Source organism: Ammodytes marinus (genome assembly GCF_949987685.1).
Source record: "Ammodytes marinus genome assembly, chromosome: 3".
In the NCBI taxonomy this organism is placed as follows: Eukaryota; Metazoa; Chordata; class Actinopteri; order Uranoscopiformes; family Ammodytidae; genus Ammodytes; species Ammodytes marinus.
The window spans coordinates 4,734,100-4,761,201 of NC_137232.1; the positions used below are offsets into that span (position 1 = coordinate 4,734,100).

Here is a 27,102-nt window from a genome sequence, read left to right on the forward strand (position 1 = left end):
GTCCTCCCCTCTTTGCCCCGTTTCAGCTCTGTCTCTCCAGATCAATCTAATAAAGCGAAAAACGCCACAAAAAAATAAATAAAAATGTTTTAAATGTCAGTGGTTAACAGTTAATTTATGCTTATTATTAAACTAATCAACTGTTGGTTCATGCTTTATTAAAGTATTAACTAATGTTGATAGCATAGTTCTAAACATTAAATGTAGAAATTAATTATTACTAGACATAGGTATTAAGCATGAACTAACCATTCATTGATGTACCCTTATTGTAAAGTGTACTTACGTGCCTCTGAAAAAATCCATAACATAAATTGAAACATAATGTTGTTAGATCAAATGAACATATTCAAAGTAACATAAGCAAAAATCCAATAAAGCTACATAAAATTACAGTATAGCCAGTTTAGTAAAATTAAGCATTTATCATATGACTATGTGCAAATGATGACTTTCATTAAATAGGCCTATCCTAACTGATTGAAAAATCACTTTTGAACAGCACAATTGAAATTAATTATATCAATATTAAAAGTTAAATACCTGAAAAGGTTGTGAACAGTCTTCCAGAGTTCTCTTAGTCAGACTGGAATATTGTGGCCTTGGTAGCCTCATCCAGGAAGGCCAGGGATTTGAACCGGGGGTCAAGTGCAGACAGTGCTCACATGGAGAAACTCAGTTAGTGCCCGACCTGTATCGGGGAAGCGGCCCTCAAAATCAGTTGCAATGGCAGCTTTAATTTCTTTGACTAATTCTGAGTCAGTGCTGCTGTTTAGTTTAGTTTAGTTTATTTGTTTATAGTTTCGTGGACAGTCCCCTTTGAGAAGGAGCAGCTTTAGCCTATTTGGCTAATTTCCAGCTGTAGTCCCCGGCCAGTTGTCAGTAGGCAACCTACAATACATAACAGTAAAAAAATTAAAAAAAATACATTACATTTATAATTACAGCAGGCCTGAGCAAGAAGGGGAAAAAGACAAACAAACATATTGCACACAGTTGGAGCAAGAACAAACAGGCAAGCACAGATGATGGCAAAGATATCAAGGCAGTTCATGCAACAACAACACAAACACACAGGAGACAAGGGTCCTGTCCTGTCCTGTGCTTCATGTAGGCCAGGATTCGGTGTTTCAATGGCATAATCATTGATAGTGTTGGCATCTGATCAGTGCTCACGAGGGTAGTGACTGTTTTGAGAGCTTTCAGCACCTGGTCCACATCCTCTGCAAGTTTAACGTCATTATCAGACAAAGTGACAATGTCCTTTATGTTTTTCTTCACACTCTTGTATGTGAATGCTGAGAAAACAGCAGCCTGCTGCTCAAGCATATCGTGGCTCGAGTTCCACCTAGTAGCCACATCCTGGACAGGCTTGTGTAAGGGCAACTGCAGCATCTTCTGCTTGTCCTTTAACACAGATGCAGCTGTTGTGCTCCGGTTGAAAAGAGTGACTACTTTACTGACTCTACTGAGGAGTCGGGACATTTGGTTAACGCCCATTCCTCTGGATGGTGTAGGCAAAGCATCGAATATGCGGGGAAAATCCTGCTGCTATGGCAGCATTTGCAACATTTCTTACGCTGTCAGTTGTCAAGGGAACGTCTGATTTGCTGATCTTCCATTCTGAAACCACCTCTTTCAGGATTTCAGATAAATGGTCACTTGTATGGCTCTCAAACACCGCACGTGTTTGAAGGACGGGGTTTTCGATTTTCCACTGGTCAGTGATATAATGTGCGGTTATCGTCATATAACTGTCTGTGGCACGGGACGTCCACCCATCAGTGGTGATTGCAATGGAGTCGGTGCTGCTTTAAAGAGTTTTGGAAGCACATTTTGGCTTAGCAGTTCCTAACGGGGCTCGAGCATATTTAGTACATTTCTGAAGCCCTAGTTCTCGACCACCGAAAAGGGACGCATATCCAAAGCCATAAATATTCCGATTGGCCTAGTTATCTTCTGAGAGCGGTCCGAATTTATTGGCAACTTGGCTTGGAATAACTTTGGCAGGGTAGACTGCTGTTGTTGGGGTTTCTGGGCTCCACTTAGATTAATTTCTGGATGGTACCGTTGGATGTGCGTTTGCATATTTGTCGTGTTGCCTGACACTTGAGGAAGCTTTTTAAAGTAACTTGTACTTCCATGGTCGGTAAACAATGCTACTATGCTCGCTCAGACCTCTAGCTTACAATGCTAGAGAACGAGAATATTTCTACATCCGGAACGTCATGAAACGTACACTGCGGCTCATTCGCTAGGGTGTGGCTAGGCACCCATGATGCGGAAGAAATACGTTGTCCTTTTCTTTATAGGTCCATGGTCACCACCACATAAACGTGCAGACATCTACCGCCAGGTAGCACCGAGATGCAGAGCAGCGAGACATTTAGCGTCTCTTCAGATCCGTTAGTAGGATAAAAACAGACATGGGGAAAGATTTTAGTTTGACATTCATACATTTTAATTGGGGAAAACTTTTGCATGAATGTTTTTGAGCAAGCTAACTGTGGCTCTGTCCTAATGCTAAATTATGACAAGCATCTGTAATGGAAGGCTATGGCAGGATAGCTCCCCGAATAAGGAGAAAAGACTGAAGAAATTCACAGTCCACAATATGTAAACACTCATGCTAGCTAGACAGCAATCTCAACCTCTGTCATCAGCAACTATGGTTGCGTTCCGAATCGCATACTCTTTCTTTTTTCTATTCTACATACTACATCCGACGATAAAAAGAATCTAGTTAGGATGCAGTAGACATACTATTGGGACATACTTTTCTCTCTTATTTCATCATAACATTGCGCCTTGATCTTGCCTCTTGCTTTTATATCCGTCGCATCCCCGTTTGTTTTCATAACATGGACCTATAGGCTTCGTCGATGTTACGTCACTTCACGTGCGCACTGGATTGTGGGTCAGAATCGCCCAAATAGGATGCACTTTTCAACACTAACAATCTTGGCCGCATGAAGTAGACCATCCGGGTATTCTAACCATCCTAAATCTGGCCACAAGAATCGGGACATCCTAAATCTTTTTTCTACATACTATATAGTAGAAAGTATGCGATTCGGAACGCAACCTATGAATCATTGCAACAGTTCCACTCTAGCTTATGCTATATACAGTGGAGGAAATAAATATTTGATCCCTCACTGATTTTGTAAGTTTGCCCACTTACAATGAAATGAACGGACTATAATTTTAATGCTAGGTTTATTTTAACAGTGATTGACAGAATATCAAAAAGAAAATCCAGAAAATCACATAAAAAAAGATAGAAATTATTTTGCATTTCATTGAGTGAAATAAGTATTTGATCCCCTATCAAAACATTGCTTAGTACTTGGTGGAGAAACCCTTGTTTGCAAGTACAGAGGTCAGACGTGTCTTGTAGTTGATGACCAGGTTTGCACACATCTCAGGTGGACATTTGGACCACTCCTCTTTGCAGATCCTCTCCTAATCTTTAAGGTTTCGAGGCTGTTGCTTGAGCTTCAGCTTCCTCCACAGATCTATTGGATTAAGGTCCAGAGACTGGCTAGGCCACTCCATGACCTTAATGTGCTTCTTCTTGAGCCACTCCTTTGTTGCCTTTGCTGTATTTTTAGGGTCATTGACATGCTGGAAGACCCATCCATGACCCATTTTTACGGACCTGGCTGAGAGAAAGAGGTTGTCACCTAGTATTTCATGGTACATGGCCCCATCCATATTTCCTTTGATGCAGTGAAGTCCACCTGTCCCCTTAGCAGAGAAACACCCCCAAAGAATAATGCTTCAACCTCCATGCTTGACTGTCGGGATGGTGAGTCATTATGATACCAAAGAACTTGATTTTGTTCTAATCTGACCACATCACCTTCTCCCAAGCATTCTCTGAGTCGTTCAGGTGCTCATTGGCAAACTTCAGACGGTTCTGTACATGTGCCTTCTTGAGCAGAGGGACCTTACGGGCACTACAGGATTTCAATTCATTACGGCATAGTGTGTTACTTGGTGACTGTGGTCCCAGCTGCTTTGGGATCATAAACAGGCTCCTCCCTTGTAGATCTGAGCTGATCCCTCACCTTTCTCATGATCATTGATATCCCACAAGGTGAGATCTTGCATGGAGCCCCAAACCAAGGGAGATTGAGGGTAATTTAGTGTTTCTTTCATTCTCGAATAATCGCACCAACAGTTGTCTCCTTCTCACCCAGCTTCTCGTCAATGGTCTTGTAGTCTAATCCGGCTTTGTGCAGGTCTACAATCTTGTCCCTGATGTCCTTAGACAGCTGTTTGGTCTTGCCCATGATGGAGATGTTGGAGTTCGATTTATTGACTCTGTGGACAGGTGTCTTTTATACATGTAACAAGTTGAGACAGGTGTGTTTTATACAGGGAACTAGTTGATTAGGAATACTTTTTTAAAGCACGAGGACTAATCTGTGGGGGCCAAATGCTTATTTCACTCAATGAAATGTAAAATAATATCTTTTTTTTGTGATTTTCTGGATTTTCTTTTTGATATTCTGTCTATCACTGTTAAAATAAACGTCATGACTCACGGCTCGGCAGTCTCTCCTTCTCCTCTGTATGTTTTCCCTTGTCTGTCTCTCCTTCTTGTTATTCCATGATTGCGTTCCGCATCGCATACTTTCTACTATATAGTATGTAGAAAAAAGATTTAGGATGTCCCGATTCTTGTGGCCAGATTTAGGATGGTTAGAAGTACCCGGATGACCTACTTCATGCGGCCAAGATTGTTAGTGTTGAAAACTGCATCCTATTTGGCCAATTCTGACCCACAATCCAGTGCGCACGTGAAGTGACGTCACATCGACGAAGCCTCCATATGAAAACAAACGGGGATGCGACGGATATAAAAGCAAGAGGCAAGATCAAGGCGCAAAGTTATGATGAAATAAGAGAATAAAGTATGTCCCAATAGTATGCCTACTGCATCCTAACTAGATTATTTTTATCGTTGGATGTAGTATGTAGAATAGAAAAAAGAAAGAGTATGCGATTCGGAACGCAACCCATGTGTCTGTCTCCCTGTTGGCATGTGGGCGTGGCGGCACTCCGGGGCAGACTGCTCCAGGTGTGGATTGGCTAATCAGACCTCTCTACTTAAGCCTGTGGACTACAGTAATTCAGCGCCAGAGTATACTACGTACCAGAGCGGTAAATTACCCGAGATCAGGATTATTTATGTTTGTTGGAGTTAGTTGTAACTCTGTTCCTCTTTTCTTTCATGCCAGTTGCCTCCGCTGTTCACCTTTCCTGCTCGTCTGCCTGCAGGTTCCGGATATTCACTAGCCTCTGCTCGCCACGCCATTCAGCCGTCCTGTGTCCTGCCAGCCTGCCTGAAATGAACATTGTTCTAAACCAGGGGTGTCCAAATGTATTTATTTAAAAAAAAAATGTAGTTAACCCACTAGTGCAGGGGTGTCAAAACTGATTGATTGGCCCGCGGCACATTTTAAAAATATAATGTAATATGGCCCTTTTAGTTTTTAAATAATTTAAATGCTTTCATTATATTACAGAGAAATATGTCCCATAAAAGAAAAAGATCACCAAGCCCATCCCAGAGGACCCTGCATAATATATAATATTATATATATAATATTATTATGGAAAATCCATGTGTCCTTCTATAATAGCTTCTAATTCATTTGACACAGTGTCTCCAAATAATTTTTTCACAAAAAATTCTTCAGATTAAGCCTCTTAATTTTACTCACAAAGTGCACCAGATTCATGCATTTCACTTTAAAAAGTTAAAAAAATCTCGGGAACTCGGCTGGCTACTATTTTCACCCATCTGGACATTGGAGGCAATAGCAGAAAACACTGGGTGTCTGAAGGCATCTAGTCTCGCAAAGCCAGACCAAACTACAGCAAGTAGTAGGGTCTGGAAGCACTCTGTTTAGAGCCGTCTATTCGGATGGGGAAACCGGGGAAACTGGGCTAGCCTGTTTGTATTTGTTTAAACCAATCACAATCATCTAGGGCGGGGCTAACCCCGGGAAGCAGCAGCGGTGTCCTGCAAAATAGTGCCGGGGGGGGGACTTATTTTGATGGAACGTCTTTACGTCCAGAGACTGTCAGAGAAATGGCTAAACCCGCAAACGCCACACAAAAACTATTAAAGACAAAAGGAATATACATAGTGTGTTGCTTTCTAACCAGCATGTCAAGACACCATACACTTTAGCCCCCGAGGAGCTCACGGGATAACTTAACCGGAGTTAACTAGCCACCCACGTAGTGTTATCTCTGGTAACATTATCATCGGCGGTTGAGAGGACGGCTACGGCGGTCGAGTAGAATTTTTAGCATTCGAGAACTTATGTCACCACCTCCTATCGCTGTAGTCAGAGCCGTAGTCCGTCTGTTTACAGGCAGAACAGGGTTTTGACGTTGTGAGCGCTACACCAACTGCAGCAAGTAGCCGTAAGAGTTGCTAGGTGATAGTGGAAGCCGTTGGAATCTTTCCCCGTCGCTAAAACACCGCTGCATAGTCCCTAATTCACCAAAGAAAGGGAACGGCGGATCTTAATCTAGCTGGTTATAAGGTCCGGTGCTCAATTCAAACCCCCACGCTTCATTTTCCAGAGTTTATGAGGGTATTTCTTTCTGCCCGGGGGTAGTTGTACAATGAAGTTGGACAGCTAGGCTAAGCTAGGATGCATCCCGGACCGCCGCCGCCAATATTATTATCCCGAAGTATCGCCACACTTTATATCTGTCTACAGTAATGTGACTTCTCACACCCTGTGTGTGTGTGTGTGTGTGAGAGAGAGAGCGCTGCACATAAGCACACGGGTTGACTGAGCGAATTGTTTCCGAATTTGAGGGGGATCACAATAGGGGAAAGCCAGCAACCGGGGGCTGCGTAGCTTTTCGACGCAAGCGAATAGACGCTGGCGGAAGTGGTCATGCCAGACTAGAAGGCATCTAACAATAGTCAATGATTTGGGCAGCGCTAGCATTGGAGAGGGTCCCCTAATCAAATTCTGCTCCTTGGAGGCATAGGCCGGCTCTGAGGAGAAATGTGTCTGTTTAATTTGCAAGGAAAGTGTTGCCGTGACAAATAACATGACAAATAACATGTGTTATTTTTGCCAAGTGGCCCGGCCCTTCGTAGATTTTTCTGTTGGCTATGTGGCCCTCAGTGAAAAAAGTTTGGACACCACTGTTCTAAACTGATTACCTGGGTTTCTGTCTGCGTTTGGGTCATCCCAGGCTATCATAACAGAATACTCTGGCCAACATGGACCCAGCAAGTACAGACCCTGTTCACCAGGCGTTGGCGGCGCAAGGTGCGCTTGGGACGACATGACGTGGCTCTCCGAGACGTTATGTCCTCGCTGAAGGAACTATCATCGAACGTGGCGGCTTTGGGAGGGCAGTCCCACGGAGTCATCACGCAACTAGTTCCTGCAGCCGCATCCGTTCCTGCTCAACGAGACCCAGTTCCTGCACCGGACCTTCCGTATGCTCGAGAGCCTCGTGTCCCCGCACCGGAGCGCTATTCCGGTGATTTTGGGGTGTGCAAGTCGTTTCTTCTCCAGTTCTCGTTAGTTTTTGAGCAACAACCCAGCTCTTATGTCATGGATCGAGGGCCTCAATTCACCTCTCAAGTCTGGAAAGCGTTTTGCCAGGCGTTGGGGGCCTCCGTCAGTCTTTCCTCCGGCCATCATCCCCAGTCCATTGGCCAAACCGAGAGGGCAAATCAGGACCTGGATACGGTTCTGAGATGCATCTGCGCTCACAACCCAGCTTCGTGGAGCTCCCATCTCACCTGGGTTGAATACTCACACAACACCCTGACGTCGGCTGCTACAGGTATGACACCTTTCGAAGCGTCTCTGGGCTACTTACCACCTCTCTTCCCAACTCAGGAGATCGCCGTGCACCCGCAGGATCTGGAGGGATTCCAGAGCGGCCATTCTGCGTACTAGGGAGCAGAATCAGAGGTTGGCTGATCGGCGACCTGGCCAAAAGGAATCCAAAAAACTGTCTTCCCGATTTATTGGACCATTCGAGGTCGATTGTGTCATTAATCCTGCTGCCATTTGCCTTAAACTGCCCTAGTCCCTCAGGATACACCCTACGTTTCACATCTCCCAGCTGAAACGCCCCCCCGTCTCATTGATGGTCACCCTGCCTCACGGTCAGCCGGGTTATGGACGTTCGGCACAGAGGGAGGGGTTACCAGTATTTGGTTGACTGGGAGGGTTATGGCCCGGAGGAGAGAAGCTGGATCGCCAGGGGCCTTATCTTGGACCCCGCATGTATTCCATGTGTCTGCCTCCCTGTTGGCATGTGGGCGTGCCGGCACTGCGGGGCAGACTGCTCCAGGTGTGGATCGTTGGCTAATCAGACCTCTCTACTTAAGCCTGTGGACTCCAGTCATTCAGCGCCAGAGTATACGTACTACGTACCAGAGCTGTAAATTACCCGAGATCAGGATTACCTATGTTTGTTGTTTTCTTCTAAGTCTCAGTTGGAGTTAATGTTAACTCTGCTCCTCTTTTTCTTCCGTGTCAGTTGCCTCCGCTGTTCACCTTTCCTGCTCGCCTGCCTGCGGGTTCCGGATATCCACTTGCCTCTGCTCGACACGCCATTCAGCCGTCCAGTGTCTTGCCAGTCTGCCTAAAATAAACATTGTTCTAAACTGACTACCTGGCTGGGCTTCTGTCTGCGTTTGGGTCATCCCGGGCTAACAACATAACAACAATGGTGTCACATATTTTGCTTTGTCTTTTTATAATGTTTTGTATTGAGGTCTAAGAATGTGTTTTATATGCTTCAAAGTGGAGGTTTTTATGTATTTGTAAATAAGTTTCCTATACATAAGAATAAAAAAGTTAAGACTGAGTTAAGTGTTAATGAGAGACACATCGGGAAATAGCTGCACTTGACATACCATGATGAGCAGGTGGAACTGCAGACACTGTTGGACTACATGCAGCGCCACTAAATTCTTCTGGGGTGCTGGACTGGTGGTGAGGCATCTAAAGATAGACAAAATATGTTACTGAGACATCACATCATTTGCTCTGTAAACTTTTGCTTTGTTGTGTTTGAATAAGTGAATACATGATGGTGATTTATCTCTGCTTAGTAACATTTAATGTGAGAGTATATGCCAAAGTATGTTGATCAAGGAGACATATGGAATGGCCAGAACTGGACCTATACCACTTCTGGGGCCTGGCTGCTGCTTTTCATCGCTGGAATTAGCTGTGGCTGGTGCAGGCTCTTTTCTTTTTTTGTTGAAGAAACCCTGAATATCTCCATGTCGTTTCATAGTGGCTGTAAATTGAGAAGCAAATCATCCAATAATCTAGTGTATTCACTACAAAACTGTATACAGTATATGACAGGCTAACAGCAACATTGAACAGTCCCTACATCACAGAACAAACAACATTTTCATTTAACCTTTATTTATACTTAGGCTATAAATGGACAAATGTTTTGTGATCTGATTGCATAAGTATATGACTCTCTTGCACAGGGGTCACCACAAAAACTGTTTGAAACATGCAGGAGCCGTTACATAAGTCCACAACTGTTGACATGAATAACATGCAAATAACCATTGATAAAGCCAAGTAAGGTGAATTTTTCTTAAACATTTATTTTTTTAAATAAGTTTTTGCAGTACCTATTTTCAATACTAATTAAATTATGTAATTATAATATTATGTTTTACTATGACACACATTGGTTATAATAATCCAAAAAGCTATTATAATTATTTCTATTTTGACCCAGTGACATGGTGTTTTCACACACTTCTTAGAAATAAAATAGATATAGTATGCTAATAACATGGATATAGTTCAATTTCAAACAGAGGGATGTGAACAATGTCTCGACTCAACGATCAATTCTCGACTCCTGCTCAAGACGACTCTAAAAATAGAAAGAATCTTGGAGAAGATTTTTAATCTCAATGAATATTACCTGGTTAAATAAAGGATATTGGTTGATTGATATGATTGATATGATTGACAGCCCGGGTTATTTTCCCCCAAAAAATATATATTTTTTTTTAATGAGACGTTATTGTTTACAATGATTACGGTAGTAAAAAAGTCACTTCCGTTTTACTCTCAAAGTAAAAGTCCCTCAACTTATATTGAGATAATTTAAGAAGGTTATTTCTGTTGTTGTTTGGGCAGCTGACATTGCATCACATTTTAAAGCACGTTTGCCTCTGTTCAATGTATGAAGTGGTCAAGGAGCGTCAAACGTACTGACTGATCCGCTAGTATCCAAGTAGGCTATTTTATTGTGTAAAGCCTGCCGTCAGTGACGCCGCAGTGTTTGGTTTCCTTGGTAATGGGATGAGGAGGAGCTTTGGCTGCTGGACTCGCTCTGCGGCTCTGCCACATAGCCACTGCACCATCTGCACCAACCGCGATAACGGTTTAAACAGGTAAAATAAACTGTGTTACGTCCAGCGGGTCTCTGAATACATTTTGACAGATCTGTAGTTCTCAAGGAGAATGAATTCTCCTTAACTAGGGTTGTTTGTGTTTTTAACTCGTTTAATAAGCTTTTGTCAGCAGGCTAGCGACATGTAGCTAACTAACGTTAGCGTAGTGAATGTAACTTGTGTTTAATTCTATGGTTTCATTTGAAGAAACCTAACGTTAGCTGCTATGGCTATAGCTCCCAACGCTTATATGCATCTTTCTACACAGTTCTAGTTGTTTAAGTTGTATTCAACCCGAGGCGCTGGCTTTTCTTCCATATGGTAGTCTCTCATTAACGGCCATAGTTAAACCAAATGTTTTTGTTGTGTTGTTGTATCGAGGGCGGTCACATAACGCCAGTTGTCACACACACACACACACACACACAGACACACACACAGACACACACACACACAGTTATCAGTGTGTGATAGATAGCAAGCCACTTGTCAGCATTAAGTTATCAACCAATGAGCCTGCTGATTTCAGTGTAAAGTCTAACTGATATGGTAAAAGAGGACTTCTCACTGGATAGCACACGTCAGGGCTGTATTGTCTTGTGTTTGCTTTCTCTGTTGTCCCTTATCCTATCCGTGTATCCTGTGTCACAGGCCCTGCGGCCATGGCTAAAGACCCGTTAGCCGAGGCAGGCTTTTATTTCGATGAACTCAACAAGCTACGGGTGCTGGAGCCTGACGTCAGCGCGAAGACTTCAGAGCTCAAGGAGGAGTGTAAAGAATTTGTGGACAGTAAGCGGCAAATGAGTTCATCTGTAATTTCCAATACATTTGGCCTGCTTTCCCTGCCATCATCAACAGGTGCTACAGAATGTACTAATGTGTGTTATTATCCTTTGCAGAAATTGGCCAGTTTCAGAAGATAGTGGGCGGTCTAATAGAACTGGTGGATGAATTGGCAAAAGAAGCGGAGACAGAAAAAATGAAGGTAAGCTTAGCATTTGAAGCTAGTTTTCATTGGTTACAGCATAAGGTGTAGTCCTCCTATGCCACAGCTTTGGAAAAACTAGGTGCGGTTAACCTCTGAAGTAGGGTTGGGTGAATTGACCTCAATCAAAATGACGTTTAATTGAACATTTTACCCCGATTATGAATAATGAACATTTTATTGTGATAAAAATCATCTTTTACTTGATCCCTGTGCTGCTATCAAACAGTATTTTGCCGCTGTGTGTGTGTGTGTGTGTGTGTGTGTGTTTTCTTTCATGTTACTCAGTGCACGAGTTGACGTGGTGAATCAATCCAGCCATCTTATGTCAATATGATAATTGACCATTGTGTTTGTTTTTATTTCCATTACATAAGCTGCCATCATGATCAGATCTTGAAGTGCTGAATATGAATTATTTGTACAGTATTTGCCTCTGTTTGATCATGAGAGAAACACCCTATTAACAATCAATGTGTGCTCTCCTCCTGTAGGCAATAGGAGCCAGGAATCTACTGAAGTCGGTGGCAAAGCAAAGAGAGGCTCAGCAGCAGCAGCTCCAGGCTCTCATAGCCGAGAAGAAGATGCAGCTTGAGAGGTAAACTGTGCTTTGGCTGGAGTGGACTCCCAAACAACACAGGGCCGTGGTTTCCTGTCTATTTGAATTGACCTAACAAAATAGTTAATTTAACTCCCACCTGAATAAATGGCTTGTATGGCAAGTTAAAGGAATACTTCACCCATACGGAACCTGCGTTCTATCATTATAAAATCACTATTATAATATAATGAATGAGGTTTTTCTTCCCTCAGTCTTCCCTTGGCCCAGCTGTCCTGCTAATCCTAACCCTTACTGTGATGTCACAATAAGGAAAATGTAGGGTTAGACAGTGAGACCATAAAACACTCTTTCTGCCTTTTCTCAGGCTAGGATGATCCGATTTCAATTTTGTTTGCACATTTATACTAAATAGGATCTCAGAATTCAATACACCTTCATATTCCCACCGGTGAAGTAGGTCTTTAACAAACAAAAAAAACGTAGCCAAAAATGTAAAGCTGTCCAATGGTCATTTAAAAGCTTGGCCTGAATGATGGTTGCATAGGTTGCAGACAACCCAATTGTCAGTGACTATAATATGTTCATAATGTTGACCTATATACAGTCCCCTCCAAAAGTATTGGAACATTGAGGCCAATTCCTTTATTTTTGCTGTAGACCGGAAACATTTGGGTTTGACACCAAAATATGAATATGAGACAATAGATCAACATTTCAGCTTTCATTTCCAGGTATTTACATCTGGATCTGATATACTAGGGGGTAGAATCAGTGTTTACAGTATCATGTTATATCCATTATATTATATGGTTTTTTTTTACCCATTGGTTTTTCATAAATAGTTTTTCTCATGTTGTCTTGTTTCAGATATCGTATTGAGTACGACGCCTTATCCAAAGTGGAGTCAGAGCAGAATGAGTTCATCGACCAGTTCATTCTGCAGAAGTAAGGGTGTGAGTGAGACGGCAGAACCCAGAGTGCCTCTCCTCTTCTCTCTCTCTCTCTCTCTCTCTGCTAAAACTGTTGTTCTGAGGCATTCCCAAAAGCTCCAACACATTCTCAAACTTTTACACCTCCACTCTTCCACCACCGCCTTGACATGCGTGTGTGTGTGTATGAAGAAACAGCCTACTGGATGAGGATTACACTGTTCCAACTCACAGGATTGTCTCCCCCGTCAACATCTCAGACCAACATTACAGAAGATTGAGCTATTTTTACAAATAAATAAATATTATTTATACTATTTATACCGAAGATTGACTCTGTTTATCTAGTTTTACTACTTTTTTGTATTCATTGAAATACTGCATGTGCGTGTATCAAATTTGTGTGTAGTTACTTTTGCTTGTATTCTGTTCTTCTGGTACGACCAGTATATGGACACAACAGCACATGGAGAATATTTCATTTTTCAGATACTTGTCCCCCCCCCCCCCTTTGTCATTGTCCTTATTAATAAATTAATTTAGATTTAAATGATAAAGGATTATACTTGAATAAATACTATATAATGTTGCACAATAAAATGCGTCTGTAGTGTTTCAGTGAAGATGAGGTTGAAATCCTTCTGTTTTCAGACTGTTGGACCATCCTCATGCACACATAATGTAGGTAATGAACCAGCCAAACAAGGCCTATTCGTTAATAAGGGCCACTGTTTCAATTTCATTTTCTTTGAGCTGAACTGCTAAGGATAGAATGTGGGGGAAAGGATATCTGTTGCTTCTCTACTCGGAATTCTTACAATCTGTCGCCAAGTGTTGATCTTAAAAAAATGTAAGATTGGACTCTGAAAATGTTTGTCTAATACTGTATGTTTGTTAAAGTTGAAGTAAGCAATTTATTTATGTTAATATAAGTGTTAAATCGCTCTTTATTCATACAGTGATCACTTATATAGTGTGCACGTTTCATAAAGCCGATCTCTCAGTCACTCGTTCTGCATGTGATCGGCAAATAAACTTTTCGGGGATCCCACTACTGATAACCAATCAGAAGAGAACGCTACAAACCGGCATCCGTCGCACTGCTGGTGCATGCGCAGAGCGACAGAGGGGTGAATGTGTATGGCGGAGCAGGTAAAAATCCTTCCCAATGTCTGTTTTGATGGTTTTTAATCATGTTTTATCACACTTATGGATCTGAGATGATGCAAGATAACTCGCTGCTTGAAGACCGCAGTGCATTAATGTGGGGACGAGGGAGGGGACTGCAAACTGCAGTAACTGACAGGAAGTATAGCTAAACTGACCATTCCACTTACTGAACCTTTACAAACAGTACTCTCTAAATAAGACAGAGTGATACGTTTTGATCATTTATTGAGAAAGAAATGCAGCACAGTCCATTCATTTCAGTGTAAGAACAGTATATACACTAACATCACTGAACCCTTTAAGAATATGCGCGATTGCTAAAAGGGATTTTAAATAGTATAGTCCTAACAGTCCATGATTCGTGAGCTCTTCCAGCTGTTGCTCCATCATGGCTCTTCACATTTTATAACATACCAACTCTACATTCACCATTAGAACTGGTGCAGCCCTACTACATGAGCACCCGAGCATAGTCATGCTTCATGAACATCACTTCTTGGCATACTGTAAATCAGAAAAAAAATACAATTTAAAATTTAAGCGAGTGTGTTTATTTTTTGTTTATCACCTTCATGTCATGCTTACTTTGTCTAGAATCCAACCAGCGTCTGCAATAGCTCTTTGGATCATCAGCTGGACCCTCTCTGGGTTGTCTTCATCCGAGTGACTGTTGAAGCCCTGGGAGGCAAAAGGCACAAGATCAGGACAATATATAAAGTCTTTGTGCTTTGAATGCACTTGGCAGAATGTGTACATTGATATACTGTTCTGTATGGCATTTATTGGTGTTCTCATTGTCAACTTATTGTCCCAAACGCAGTCACTTGGAATTATATTTCAGCAGCTCACTCTTGTTTTAAGGTTTAAAAACGACTGGTTCATGAGCAAAAGTATACTTACAACAATGAAGATAACTTGAGAAAAAAAGGTTTGCTGGCAAAAACAGTGGCATAGGACATGGCACATATATAGCACATGAATTATACATCACCTGTCTTATGGCGTGTCGATAATGCTTCTGCATTGCCGTGGTCGGTAACTGCCTGCAACATCTGAGCAGAACTCGATAGAGGTGCACCGGTGTCTGGATCAACTCTGCTCCAACTAAAGGCGGCATCCCTCCGTCCTCCGCTCACACTGCTGCTGGGTTGACAGACAGGGGGACGTTTTCACAAGCAGCTCAACCTGTTAACAGGGATGATGACCACCAGCAACATCAGACATTCACACAGTTTAGTCCAGGGGCCTATTGCATAAAAGTGCTATTAAGATATCCAGGATGATTGATAAAGCCAGCCTTGACAAAGTCTAGCCTGGGCACTTTGGATTAGTCAGTTGCATAAACGCCAATCCAGGATGTAAAGGGGTCGCTTTGTCAAGCCAGGTGTAAGTCATTCTGTTAAGTGCCAGGCCACAGCTTTCAGAAGTAGACCCAGAGATCGAACACAGATTTACTGATGTAAAAATTTAAAAGACGGGCCATTTTCCCACAATGCCTGGCTAGTTTAAACCGTAAATCAGGGGGCAGTTCATTTTATACAGGGGATGTCATCTCTGCCAACTAATCTTGATGTCCCTGCATTGTTTTATGATAAAATAGTTGACAGTGAGCAGTCTGCAGGTGCATTTAAAAAATAGAATATCATGGAAAGTCCATTCAAAAAGTTAAACTTTCATTACACAAAGTGAAATATGTCAGGCCTTCTTTTTGGATGATTGATTGATCATGGAATAAAAAATCCAGTATCTCGAAATATTAGAATATTGCATACAACCAATCAGAAATGTCGACCTTCTGAAAAGTATGTTTATTCTAGATTAATTTCACTTAATGTGTAATGAATCTAGAACATATTTAAGTTTCACTTTTTGAATTAAATTACAGAAAAAAGGAAACTTTCATTGATATTTAATTTTGTTTTAGATGCACCTCGATATAGTTATAAGTACAAAGTGAATTTATTTGACCCACATTTGCAACGTCATCTACCATCGATAATCAATTGTATAAATATAGCCCGCAATATGAACAGACTATCACATACATTATTATAATTTATATAATTTCATCTTAATGTAATTATAATTAAGTTAATTATAAATGGTTCAAGTTAAATAATAAAAAAGAAGAACTATTTAACTAAATGACAATGCAGTCTTTTATTATGGTACTTTAAAACAGGTTATTGAAACTTAAGCATTACACAGAAGATCATGGAATAACTGTTAAACACCTTCAGATCGGAGTGACAGCTGACTGAACCAGTCAGGCAACAGAATAAGTTTATCCTTTACGTTTAAACCGTGTACCGCGGAAGGAATACTTCCTGTATGGTTGCCCTGCGCCAATGAGCAGCTTTCAGAGGAATGAATGGCTTCAACGTTCCAACGGTTTTCAGTCCGCTGTCCATTTCTTTATAGGTCCATGACTTATGTCCCTCCGCTTTTATGCAACCGGATCATGGCTAACGCAAGCCAGGATAACCGAAAAATCCTAGGTTAATCCCTTATCCTAGTTTTATGCAATAGGCCCCAGGTAGACAGAGGACATGTTGAGTTCCAGGTTAAAGAAAGTAGGCAAGGTTGTCAACATCAGGTGGGTTTTTTTTAAATCACCTTTTGTTACCTATAATAAGACAATTTTGTTGTTTCGGTTTCATGTGTCTATCTAAATAAATAGGGATTGTTTTCATTTACAAATGTGAAAATAATAAATTGTCTCACGAGTTATGATTTGTTTCTGTATTTCCAACATGCAACTCAAATGCTGATTTAAAAACGGACTAAAAATAGCAGTAGCCTAATAAGAATAGCATATAGGCCTATTCCAACATGTAATGCTGTAGATTTGACATGTATTTACTTATTTGCCATAAGAATGTCACCTTTCAAGGGTACACTTAATTTCATATACTGATGTAATTCCTCTCCTCTCCTCAGCTGACCCAGGTGCTAGCTTCATACGCTTTCATTGGCTAGCTTGACAGGTAAACATTGCTAGATAGCTAGAGAGTTAGCTCGTTTACAGTTAGCTGTCTGTCTTCCACAGCGCAGTGGCTGCATTATCATAGCCGAACACACTTGTAGATGAAGCTTACTGTAGCTGTGCGCTGAAGTGTGAAGGCTGGCACCAGCAGTCCATAGCATGATCTCTCAAACCTCCTTGGAGCTTGGAGTCACTTATCAAACTATTCTTCCTCTTGAGCTTTTTCTGCTGTGAGCATCCATGTTACAGTGAACCACTATCGCCCTCTGCTGCCTGAACTGAAAACCTACAACACTGGTTAAACACATAAGGATGAATGAAAAGTAGCCTACATAAAAAAAAGAAGGTTACATTTACTCAAGTGCTGTACCGAAGAACTGTTAGGCCTATTTAATATTATGTATTTATTATTATTCTATTCCACTATTTATTTCAAAACTATGTCTGTGTACTATACTTAGTAGATTAACATTAAAGTCATGGCTGTAGCTAGGATTAGGATTAACATGGACAAACCCCGATGTTAAGTGATGTGAAGTGGACTGTAAACTGCAACCTAATCTGCAAAAATCTACAAGTGCACTAGGAATTTTCCAGCGAACAAACAGGGGAGTGTCATCCGTACTGTAGTTTGGTCTGGCTTTGCGAGACTATCCGTACAGTAAACGATGCACAATCGGAGTGGACTTCTGTAATGCAGGTATTGTTTACACATGTTTCTACTCTCGGTGTGTTCTGACCATAGATAGTAGGCTAGGCTAATAGTTCGAGCTATCTATGGTTCTGACTGAGTGACAGTGTTGTTGTCTCAATGAGAATTGTTAGCAGTGTTTGGCTGCACTGAGCCTGTTTCGAGACATGTGCTTGGAGTCCGACTGCACTAGACTGGCAACGGCTTCATTCGGCGCTTTATTTTGGAGGGTCTGGCCGGATATCGTCTTGTTTTGCTGCTTGTAAACTTGACAGAGGTAACTCCACAAGCCGCTCCACTGTGACTGCCACGTCGAGTTCCGTGAGGGACAGCAGCTTTTTAACTTACTGTACTTTCTGCTGTTACAAACCTGACGAATAGGACTCTGGAAGAAACACTGCGAGAGCCTGCTGAGCACACATTTCTCAGCCTGGAACTGTTCACAACTCTGCCTCTAATCTGTAAGACAACTCTCAATGCCATACTTACTGAAACGTCAGCAGTATTTTGTCAGTGATATAGCTCACATTTCCCAAAAGTTAGTACATGCTAACTAGCATTAGGAGTCACTGGACTGAATACAGGACTGTAATGTTCCAACGTACAACATTATAGGGAAGGCATGATAGAGAAAACAAATTGCAACCATGGAGCTAACTGGCTGACCTATGCGACCAGCTAGCTAATAGTCAGCAGACTGTAGGCTGTTACAACTAACAACTTTATGTATGTCGGTACTAATGTTAGCAGGTAATGCCACTACTACCTTCAGTGTTTGTCGGTACTAACGTTAGCTAGCTGTTGCACACTGCTGGGCCGCGGGACTTATCCGAGTTCAAATTCGTATCATTTATGTCCCCACCCCCAGGTTCACAAGATTAGAGGTAGCGAATACGAGTTGTCAACAGTATAGGCATACCTAGAAGTGCCCCTTGTTCGTTTAAACTGAAAATACTCTACAAGTGTTTTTCAATGTGTGATCCTGATACCTATGTACAAATGACTTGGTGTTGATGTAGGCCCAGTGCTCTCTAACAGGTTTGGTTTCCATTCCTTTATTTGACACGACTACCCCTTCCAAACTTGCTTTAGTTCAGGTCAGAACTGTGTTCAGTGCAGTCTGCACATATTTGTTGTAAATGAATGCAGCGCTAGTGCAGTCACGTTTTAATTTTAGTAGGGGAAAAGCCTACTAAAACTCAAGAATGATTCAGTAAATCTTAACATGTGTTTTGTAACTGGCTGGAAATGCTGATGTGTTTTAAACTAAGCACAGGGTTCAGGATCATTATAAGTGTGTGGGGAATATTGTGATCTGGGTTTTGCTTGTGTGTAGTAGGATGTAGTCTGCGTGGTGTGGACAATTCTGTGTGAAAGGGTGGAATGAATATAGTGAAAATTGTTTCTCGGTTATATGGTAGGCTAGTAAAACATGCATGGTGACTATCCGAAAGTCTCCGGATAATATCATGTCAGGCTGTGATGGTTTCAGCCAAAATGTCAGACAGGAAATTCGGCATTAGCAAAGAGAAATAAAGCTCACATGGTCTGATTTAAAGACACGGCCATAATCCCTATTCATTAACACTCCTCTTCTCCTCAACTGCTAGTGTGAATGCGGCCACTAGATGGAGCTCTAACACCAGACAGTTAGGCTAGGAAGGTGATCAGTTCACACACTGCCTCCATGAAAAAGAAGCATCAGTCTTGTTCCTTATGTCACTCCATTTTTGGGCATCAAAAAATTAGCAATTATAGATTGTTTAATGTTGAGTTTTGACATCAACACACTTACCTTTCTCTGCCTGTATTAGCAAGCAGCAAAAATGTTTTTTTTTTTTTTTTTTAAGATATTTTTTGGCATTTTTATGCTTTATTGACAGTGCAGAGAGACAGAGGTGAAATGGGGCAGAGAGGGGAGTGACATGCAGAGAACGACCGCGGGTGGGAATTGAACCCGGGTCTGCTGCTGGGCCCGGCCCGGGAGGGGGACGCCTTACCAACTGAGCTAAGGGCGCCCCCAGCAAAACATTTTTTGAGATGATATGTGGTATTAGATAATGCTGGCTAATGGAACACCTGGGGCCGGTTAACTAAGCCTGGTCGTAACTGCTAAGTAGGGCTTAGCTAAGACCAGGGGCCTATAAGTGGAATTAAGTTATCCAGAATGATTGATAAAGCCAGCCTTGACAAAGTCTAGCCTGGGCACTTTGGATTAGTCAGTTGCATAAACGCCAATCCAGGATGAAAAAGGGCTGCTTTGTCAAGCCAGGTGTAAGTCATTCTGTTAAGTGTCAGCCCACAGCTTTCAGAAGTAGACCCAGAGATCGAACACCGATTTACTGATGGAAAAATGGAAAAGACTGACCATTTTCCCACAATGCCTTGCTAGTTTAAACCGTAAGTCAGGGGGCAGTTCATTTTATACAGCAGATGTCATCTCTGCCAACTGATCTTGATGTCCCTGCATTGTTTCATGATAAAATAGTTGACAGTGAGCAGTCTGCAGGTGCATCTAAAAAATAGAATATCATAGAAAGTCTATTCAAAAAGTTAAACTTTCATAGATTCATTACACAAAGTGAAATATGTCAGGCCTTCTTTTTGGATGATTGATTGATCATGGAATAAAAAATCCAATATCTCAACATATTAGAACATTGCATACAACCAATCAGAAATGTCGACCTTCTGAAAAGTATGTTTATTCTAAATAAATTTCACTTAAAATGTGTAATGAATCTAGAATATATTTAAGTTTCACTTTTTGAATTAAATTACAGAAAAAAATTTTCATTGATATTTAATTTTGTTTTAGATGCACCTCGATATAGTTATAAGTAAACCCACATTTGCAACGTCATCTACCATCGATAATCAATTGTATAAATATAGCCTGCAATATGAACAGACTATCACATAAATTATTATAATTTGTATAATTTAATCTTAATGTAATTATAATCAAGTTAATGATAAATGGTTCAGGTTAAATAATAAAAAAGAAGAACTATTTAACTAAATGACAATGCAGTCTTTTATGTGGTACTTTAAAACAGGCTAATGAAAATAAAGCATTACACAGATCATGAAATAACTGTTAAACACCTTGATTTCAGATCGGAGTGACAGCTGACTGAGCCTATCGGGCAACAGAATACGTTTATCCTTTTCATTTAGCCTGGTCAGGACCAGGATAAACGTAAGGGATAAATCTCCATGGTAACTTATGTCCCTCCGCTTTTATGCAACCGGATCATGGCTAACGCAAGCCAGGATAACCGAAATATCCTAAATGAATCCCTTATCTTAGTTTTATGCAACAGCCCCCTGGCCTTTTGTGTTTGTTTGTTTAGTAAATACCATAATGTGTCTGGACTACAGTGAACTCAAAACAGGCAAATATCGGTTTGTATAAAGCTGGGGAAAGGGTGACCAATTGACCACTGGAAAAAAAATGAAACAATGAATACAAGAATCATTTGTAATGTTTGAATACAATGCATGATGGGTAGTCTTAAACATGACACGTTCTGTAATGACGGATGTGAGGCCTGCTATTGGCTGTTTTGGTGCTGTAGACATAGTAGTAGGCCTACTTCTGTTCCAGCAGTGTAGAGTCCCTGCAGTCATTATAGTACTGTGATCAATGTTGCGTGTATCCCCTTTTAATACAAAGATTATAATTTAACGCCTACTCTTACTAATATCTTGTGATTCACAAGTCAAAGTAAAGGACAATTTCTGAAAGGTCTTACACATTATTTTAGACTATTTAGATTATTTATATAGTCTTGTTACCCCCTTCTCAGTCAGAAATGCAATAATGAAGGAATTTGTTTTTATTAAAATAGGTTTGGCTGCTTGCTTTTAAAAGTATATTTAAAAAAAAAATCATTTGAAAACACTGAAAATGACAATACACAACATACAAAGTCACATTTATTTAAAAAAAAAAAAGTTATTAGCAAGACAGGGTTTGTTGCTTCTCAGGACCTGACCTCTGAAAAGCCTTTGGGTGGATGTTAAGGAGAAGAATAGGAAAATGTTGTTGCATGAGTTCTAATATCTAGGGTTAGTCAAATGTATGAATGACGTGCTGATTGTAAAGCAGTATTTATGTGTGTGTCCTTTAGGTTAGAGAGTGGTGGTGGAGGATACATCATGAGGCAGCTCAAAGGAAAAGCCAAGAAGGAAACGTCCAAGGACAAGAAGGAGCGCAAGCAGGCCATGCAGGAAGCTCGCCAGCAGGTGTCCACCATCGTACTGCCTACCCTGGCTGTGGTGGTGGTGCTCATCGTCTTCTTTGTCTACGTGGCCACCAGGCCTGGGGCTATCGAGTAAAAAAAACACTCAAGTTCTCTGAAAAAAAGACATGAACTCCCCGTAAAAATGACTGGGGTTTGACAAACTTTACCAAAAAGCTATACACCCAAAGGATTACCCACCCATCATGTGACAACTATTGCTCTGTCCATCCATCTCGGTCTTAATGAAAAAAAAAAAAAAAAAAAACGCCAAACTGGGTGTCTTTGGATTCAAGCTGCAGACAAGAAGAACATCAGTGTGAGCAGAGAAGGGCTTAGCTCCCTTCAGATGAATGGAGAGGACATTGATTTTCATCCAGGGCACATGGATTCATTGTCAATGTCTTCTTAAAACAATGCAATATCAGGCGTTACCAAAGGACCCCGTGCACAACTTTGCCAATTTTTTGACAAGAGCTGTTAAAAATGTAAGCATTAGATAGATGGTCAAAAACTGTTTGTTTTTTTCTACGGTGTGACCTTTCGGTGCTTTCCTAAAGTTTTAAGTGAAGTCTTAGTCAATGCAGCATGAGCCTGGTCTCACTCATGTATCACTCAAGACAGCATCCCCTCACCTATCCGTGAGGCCTTATGTGAACAGCTAAATGCTATACTAAAGTGTCCCATGGAATGTACAGTCATTGTAGAATGTGTTTTCTCAAGCCCTGCAGTATGTTCAAACACAAATGTTTTCCCTCATTTTTAAGGTGAATTATGAATACCCTGTTTTTCATTATGGTATTATTGACAACCATATACCTTTTGAGTCAGTCCTGACATCTGTACAGATGTAATAAGGTGCCTTAACAGATTAGCAAACTATATTATTGTGGTTCAATAAATGGTTATTTTCAAATAGTTTGGTTAGTGTGTACAATTCATTATCTGTATTTCTTTGTTACCAGTGGAACCAGACAAAAGTGTATCCCAGCGTTTCGATCCCCGCCCTGCCACTTGTGTCATGGTTGTCCTTGGGCAAGACACTTCACCCGACTTGCCTCGTGTGAATGTGTATGACTGATGTATGTTTGTGGTGGTCGGATGGTGCTGTAGGCGCTGAATGTCAGCCACGCTTTCGCCACCGGTATGACTGTGTGTGAATGAATGGAACCTGGAACCCTGTAAGCACTTTGAGGGCCTAGAAAAGCGCTATATAAATCCAATCCATTAGCATTATTATTATTAATACACATGTGGTGCTCTAGTCAGTATTCATTGCTTGAGTCAAGAAAAACTAGTGTGTGTTCATAGTAATCAAGGAACGTGTGCAACAGTATGGCTCACGGACAGGGGTTTCAAATAGCCTTTAGACATGGTACCTAGGGGGCAAAACCCCTTTTTTGGGAAAAACAGACATGGAGCGTTGTAAAAGGTTGTTCACCAGAAATGATATCCAGGACCTTCCAGGATCCAAACCTGGGTGGTCAACCTGGTCAACTAGCTGCTGGAAAGCTACAGGGGGCCGACATAGAGCAAATCAGAACCACTGTTTAAGTGAATGGGGATGGGCTAATAGGGAATTTTTTAAACTTATAGATATCATTATGAAACTTTGCAAGTTGATTACTGACATTAAAACAACAACTTTTTGTATTACAGTATTTTCCAAAAAGTTTGAATAAATATGAAAAATCACATACGTACATTTGCAAATCTGCAAAGCCCAAAAATCTAGATGTTGGACAAAAGCAGAGTCAATTTATTTTTAAATTTGTAAAACAAAACAAGTGTCCAACTGCCTGAAGCTTTTCCTAATCACAGTTCAAATTTTATCAATAACCCATAGAAAATGAATTTTTTACACTGTTTTTTCCAAGGGAATGTCTAGCCGTTTCCTAAAATACCAGCTGGAGACTCCAAAAGGACACTTTTGGTCCATAGCACATGAAATGTAACTGTGTAAAAAATGTATTTTCTATGGGTTATTGATCAAATTTGAACTGTGATTAGGAAAGGCTTCAGGCAGTTGGACACTTGTTTTGTTTTCAAAATTTAAAAAAAATGTACTTTGTTTTCTTCCAACATCTAGATTTTGGGGCTTTGCAGATATGCAAATTCACGCATCATTAGTAAGATATCGATGATTTTTCATATTTATTTAAACATTTTGGAAAATACTGTAATACAAAAAGTTTTTGTTTTAATGTCAGTAATCAACTGGCAAAGTTTCATAATGATATCTATAAGTTCAAAAAATTCCCCATTAGCCCACCCCCATTCACTTAAACAGTGGTTCTGATTTGCTATGTCGGCCCGCTGTAGCTTTCCAGCAGCTTGTTGATAAGGTTGTCCACTCAGGTTGTGATCGTGGAAGGTCCTAGATGTCATTTTTGGTGAACAACCTTTTACAACGCTCCATGTCCATAGAATCACTTTGCCCCCTGGGTATGGAGCTTAATGTCACAATAGAATAAAAACTATCAGGCTTTGAACACACACACGATACAGCAAGTATTGTAGTAGATCAATACAGTGTTGGTTTGGCTCTGCAAGTGGGAGATATTAACAAGAAGAAAAAAAAATAGAATATCGACACACTTATCCATTGGTATATCTGTGTACATGGACTCACTTTGATCACACAAGCCCTGAGCAAGTGAAGCAAGACAATCCCTGAAGATAATGTTAAGCCCCCCTCTCCATCTTGCTTTGGGGCGACTGTGGCTCAGGTGGTAGAGTGGGTCGGCCAATGATCGAAGGGTTGGCGGTTCGATTCCTGCCCTGCCACCTATGTCATGGTTGTTGTGTCCTTGGGAAAGACACTTCACCCACCTTGCCTCGTGTGAATGTCGATAGTTAGCCTGCTATCGATGTATGAATGTGTGTGTGTGAATGGGAACAGGTCTTCCTTGCAAAAGAGTCTCCGAGGTGTCTCAATGGGATTTACCTGTATAAATAAAGGTTACAAAAAAAAATCACTTTCACCCTTATCCTAAATATGAGTGTTTGTACAGCACAGAGGGGTGACCACCAGGTTCACAGACCCCGCTTAATAAGGATCTTCTATTCAGTCTTTATATAGTGGTAAAGTGCTGTTTTCTTCCTCTTCCATTGTTTAGGAATGATGAATTGAAAAGAGAAACAGAGCTGTGCCCTCAGGTGCCCTCATCCTATCCACATATAAGGCTTTTAGATTTCCTCTCCTAGCTCCCTCTGTGTTGTGTTTACAGATTTAAAAAAATTCAAAAACTTAATTAAATCACTGTATGAAAAACCACTTCAACCACTACACCACGAGGGCCCATAGACACACAGGGATCACCATCGAATCTTTTCACCATTTTATCTTGAGATTTATCAGGGGAAATATCTCCTTCATTTCTAGTGTGTGAATTGTCTCCATAACCAGCATTCATAGCATCAATAGATACATCTGGTCTTATGCATGGTGATCACTGAGATTTGTTCTCTTCTAATGGGTTAAGGAAAGGGGAGTATGGAGGCAGGTTTAGTGCAGAAAGCCAGCCTGTGATTGTAGCAGCATGGTGGAACGCCCCAGACATTTATCCCAGACAACTACAAAATCAGTCTTCGCCCTTCCATTTCTATCCTACATATTGATAATATTCTTCTACAATTTCTTCACATTTCTATATTAAAGTAAATGCAGAATCGAATTAATATTTCATTTTGAATGTGTTCCTAAGAGTTTTGAACACAGTGTATTAGCAATTGAACATTTTGCCAGAAATACACCAATGTTTTGCAGGTTGTTGATTGTGAATGGGACAAGAGCTCTTCAGTTTTGGTAAATGACATCACTGAATGCTTTTTGTGTGAAAAGAAATGAAAAATTATCCACAGTTTGGACCACATGGACTGTATATTGCACACTGTGTTAAGAGTTTAGCACATGTGGATTCAGTTGTGCCCAGTGTCGTTTTAGAAATCGAAAAAAAAAACTGTAGGCCTAATGAAAATAATAAAATCCATTCTGACAACATTCTGATAGGCCCGATTGCACTTGACGCATGCGCTCCAAACGAGTTGCCAACATCAGTTGTACGGAAGTAAGGACATTTTAGTTTCAAAATAAAACGAGAATAATATTACACGAAAAAACAGGGTTACTTTACAAAACATCTAATCGCGTAATATTTGGGAATATCGCTGTGAATTCGGATGGTTTAACGTCCACTTCACATTGTTAGTTGCCTTATATGGGGGCTATACATGTATTTAAAACAGAAACTGAGGGATTTATTGTTTATTTTAAAGAATATCGATAAGGCCTTCCAAGTGTTCTTTATTTCACATTTGTATTTGTATGTATTCATTGAAAAAAACATAGGTTAATCCGGTTACTTTGAAGAATGTGGCTGGAAGTGGTCTTTTTTCACTCCAGCTAGCTTGACCCTGGTCTCCAACACCTCCCATGAATTTCTCTGAAGAAGACTTCCGGTGGTGTGTCATGGCGGTGGCATGGTGAATCCTACAGAAAGGGAAAAATACTCGCCTCTTTCGTCCTATCCAATCGATTCAGGACACATTTTTCATGCCTAAATAAAGCCGCCCGCTCCGGCCTCATACCTTGGATTTTAACAGCACAGCGTTGCGGTGTCCCTCCGCCCGGCCATGGCGGCTCACAAACCAGTGGAATGGGTCCAGGCCGTGATTACTAGATTTGATGAGCAGGTAAGATGGGTTGAATCAGTGGATGGGTGTAGCAGCAAGCTCTGGTTCTAGTCTTGAGGCCCCAGCTACTCAGGCCCCATCGTTACATCTACACAGACACGGTCCCCTATTTCAAAACAAATGAAGGAGCCTTTTTCCCGTCAGGAATACTGACTCGACTGAAATGTCGTCTGTAACGCTTGTCAGCTGCAAAACACTGAAGATTAGGGGTTTTACTTTTTAAGCTAGCGCCCGTCTCACGATCAATCAGCACTCACATTTGTCCTGGGATTTGTACGGACCTAGTCGGTTAGCTGCACAATAATATACAACACAGCAATGTGTCAGTGACATTTAATTCTGCACTGAAGCGGCCGTGTGTCAATATAAATAAGCTAACCGCTTTCTTTG

General features: G+C 41.0%; 4 protein-coding genes across 10 annotated transcripts in view; 3 read left to right on the forward strand and 1 right to left on the reverse strand.

Annotated features, from left to right (window-relative positions):
• Window positions 1-10,359: 10,359 nt before the first annotated feature.
• On the forward strand, window positions 10,360-13,406 carry ift20 (intraflagellar transport 20 homolog (Chlamydomonas)). The gene is made up of 5 exons (XM_080053553.1): window positions 10,360-10,447; window positions 11,099-11,236; window positions 11,347-11,432; window positions 11,927-12,030; window positions 12,862-13,406. Exons 2-5 carry the CDS (start codon window positions 11,110-11,112, stop codon window positions 12,941-12,943), a joined length of 399 nt encoding a protein of 132 aa, XP_079909679.1. The 5' UTR covers window positions 10,360-10,447; window positions 11,099-11,109; the 3' UTR covers window positions 12,944-13,406.
• A 910-nt stretch (window positions 13,407-14,316) lies between these two features.
• On the reverse strand, window positions 14,317-17,303 carry lyrm9 (LYR motif containing 9). 3 transcript variants are annotated; one of them, XM_080025129.1, is made up of 4 exons: window positions 17,192-17,303; window positions 15,085-15,278; window positions 14,679-14,771; window positions 14,317-14,597 (listed from the first exon to the last, which is right to left on the reverse strand). In XM_080025129.1, the coding sequence occupies exons 2-4, from the start codon at window positions 15,208-15,210 to the stop codon at window positions 14,583-14,585; spliced, it is 234 nt and encodes a 77-aa protein (XP_079881255.1). In that variant the 5' UTR covers window positions 15,211-15,278; window positions 17,192-17,303; the 3' UTR covers window positions 14,317-14,582. The 3 variants fall into 3 exon arrangements, with proteins under 3 accessions (XP_079881255.1, XP_079881256.1, XP_079881257.1); XM_080025130.1 differs by having other exon boundaries at window positions 15,085-15,236; window positions 17,192-17,282; XM_080025131.1 differs by having other exon boundaries at window positions 15,085-15,233; window positions 17,192-17,258.
• A 771-nt stretch (window positions 17,304-18,074) lies between these two features.
• smco4 (single-pass membrane protein with coiled-coil domains 4) lies at window positions 18,075-22,927 on the forward strand. Its single transcript, XM_080053658.1, has 2 exons — window positions 18,075-18,231; window positions 21,907-22,927. Exon 2 carries the CDS (start codon window positions 21,935-21,937, stop codon window positions 22,112-22,114), a length of 180 nt encoding a protein of 59 aa, XP_079909784.1. The 5' UTR covers window positions 18,075-18,231; window positions 21,907-21,934; the 3' UTR covers window positions 22,115-22,927.
• Window positions 22,928-26,497: 3,570 nt separating this feature from the next.
• The window catches only part of nf1a (neurofibromin 1a), a 101,752-nt gene continuing 101,147 nt past the window's right edge, over window positions 26,498-27,102 (forward strand). For all 5 annotated transcript variants that reach the window (XM_080024921.1, XM_080024917.1, XM_080024919.1 and 2 more), the window contains exon 1: window positions 26,498-26,712. In XM_080024921.1, coding sequence (XP_079881047.1) covers window positions 26,653-26,712 — 60 coding nt within the window. In that variant the 5' untranslated portion in view covers window positions 26,498-26,652. The remainder of the gene's footprint in view (window positions 26,713-27,102) is intronic.

Bases quoted from the DNA above. Each gene is read 5' to 3' on its own strand.
- ift20 (XM_080053553.1), top strand. From the start codon at position 11,110: ATGGCTAAAGACCCGTTAGCCGAGGCAGGCTTTTATTTCGATGAACTC. The intron at 11,433-11,926 runs GTAAGCTTAGCA...CTCCTCCTGTAG, and splicing joins CGGAGACAGAAAAAATGAAG to GCAATAGGAGCCAGGAATCT. The intron at 12,031-12,861 runs GTAAACTGTGCT...GTCTTGTTTCAG, and splicing joins AAGAAGATGCAGCTTGAGAG to ATATCGTATTGAGTACGACG.
- lyrm9 (XM_080025129.1), bottom strand. From the start codon at position 15,210: ATGCCGCCTTTAGTTGGAGCAGAGTTGATCCAGACACCGGTGCACCTC. The intron at 14,772-15,084 runs GTGATGTATAAT...TTTGCCTCCCAG, and splicing joins ATCGACACGCCATAAGACAG to GGCTTCAACAGTCACTCGGA.
- smco4 (XM_080053658.1), top strand. From the start codon at position 21,935: ATGAGGCAGCTCAAAGGAAAAGCCAAGAAGGAAACGTCCAAGGACAAG.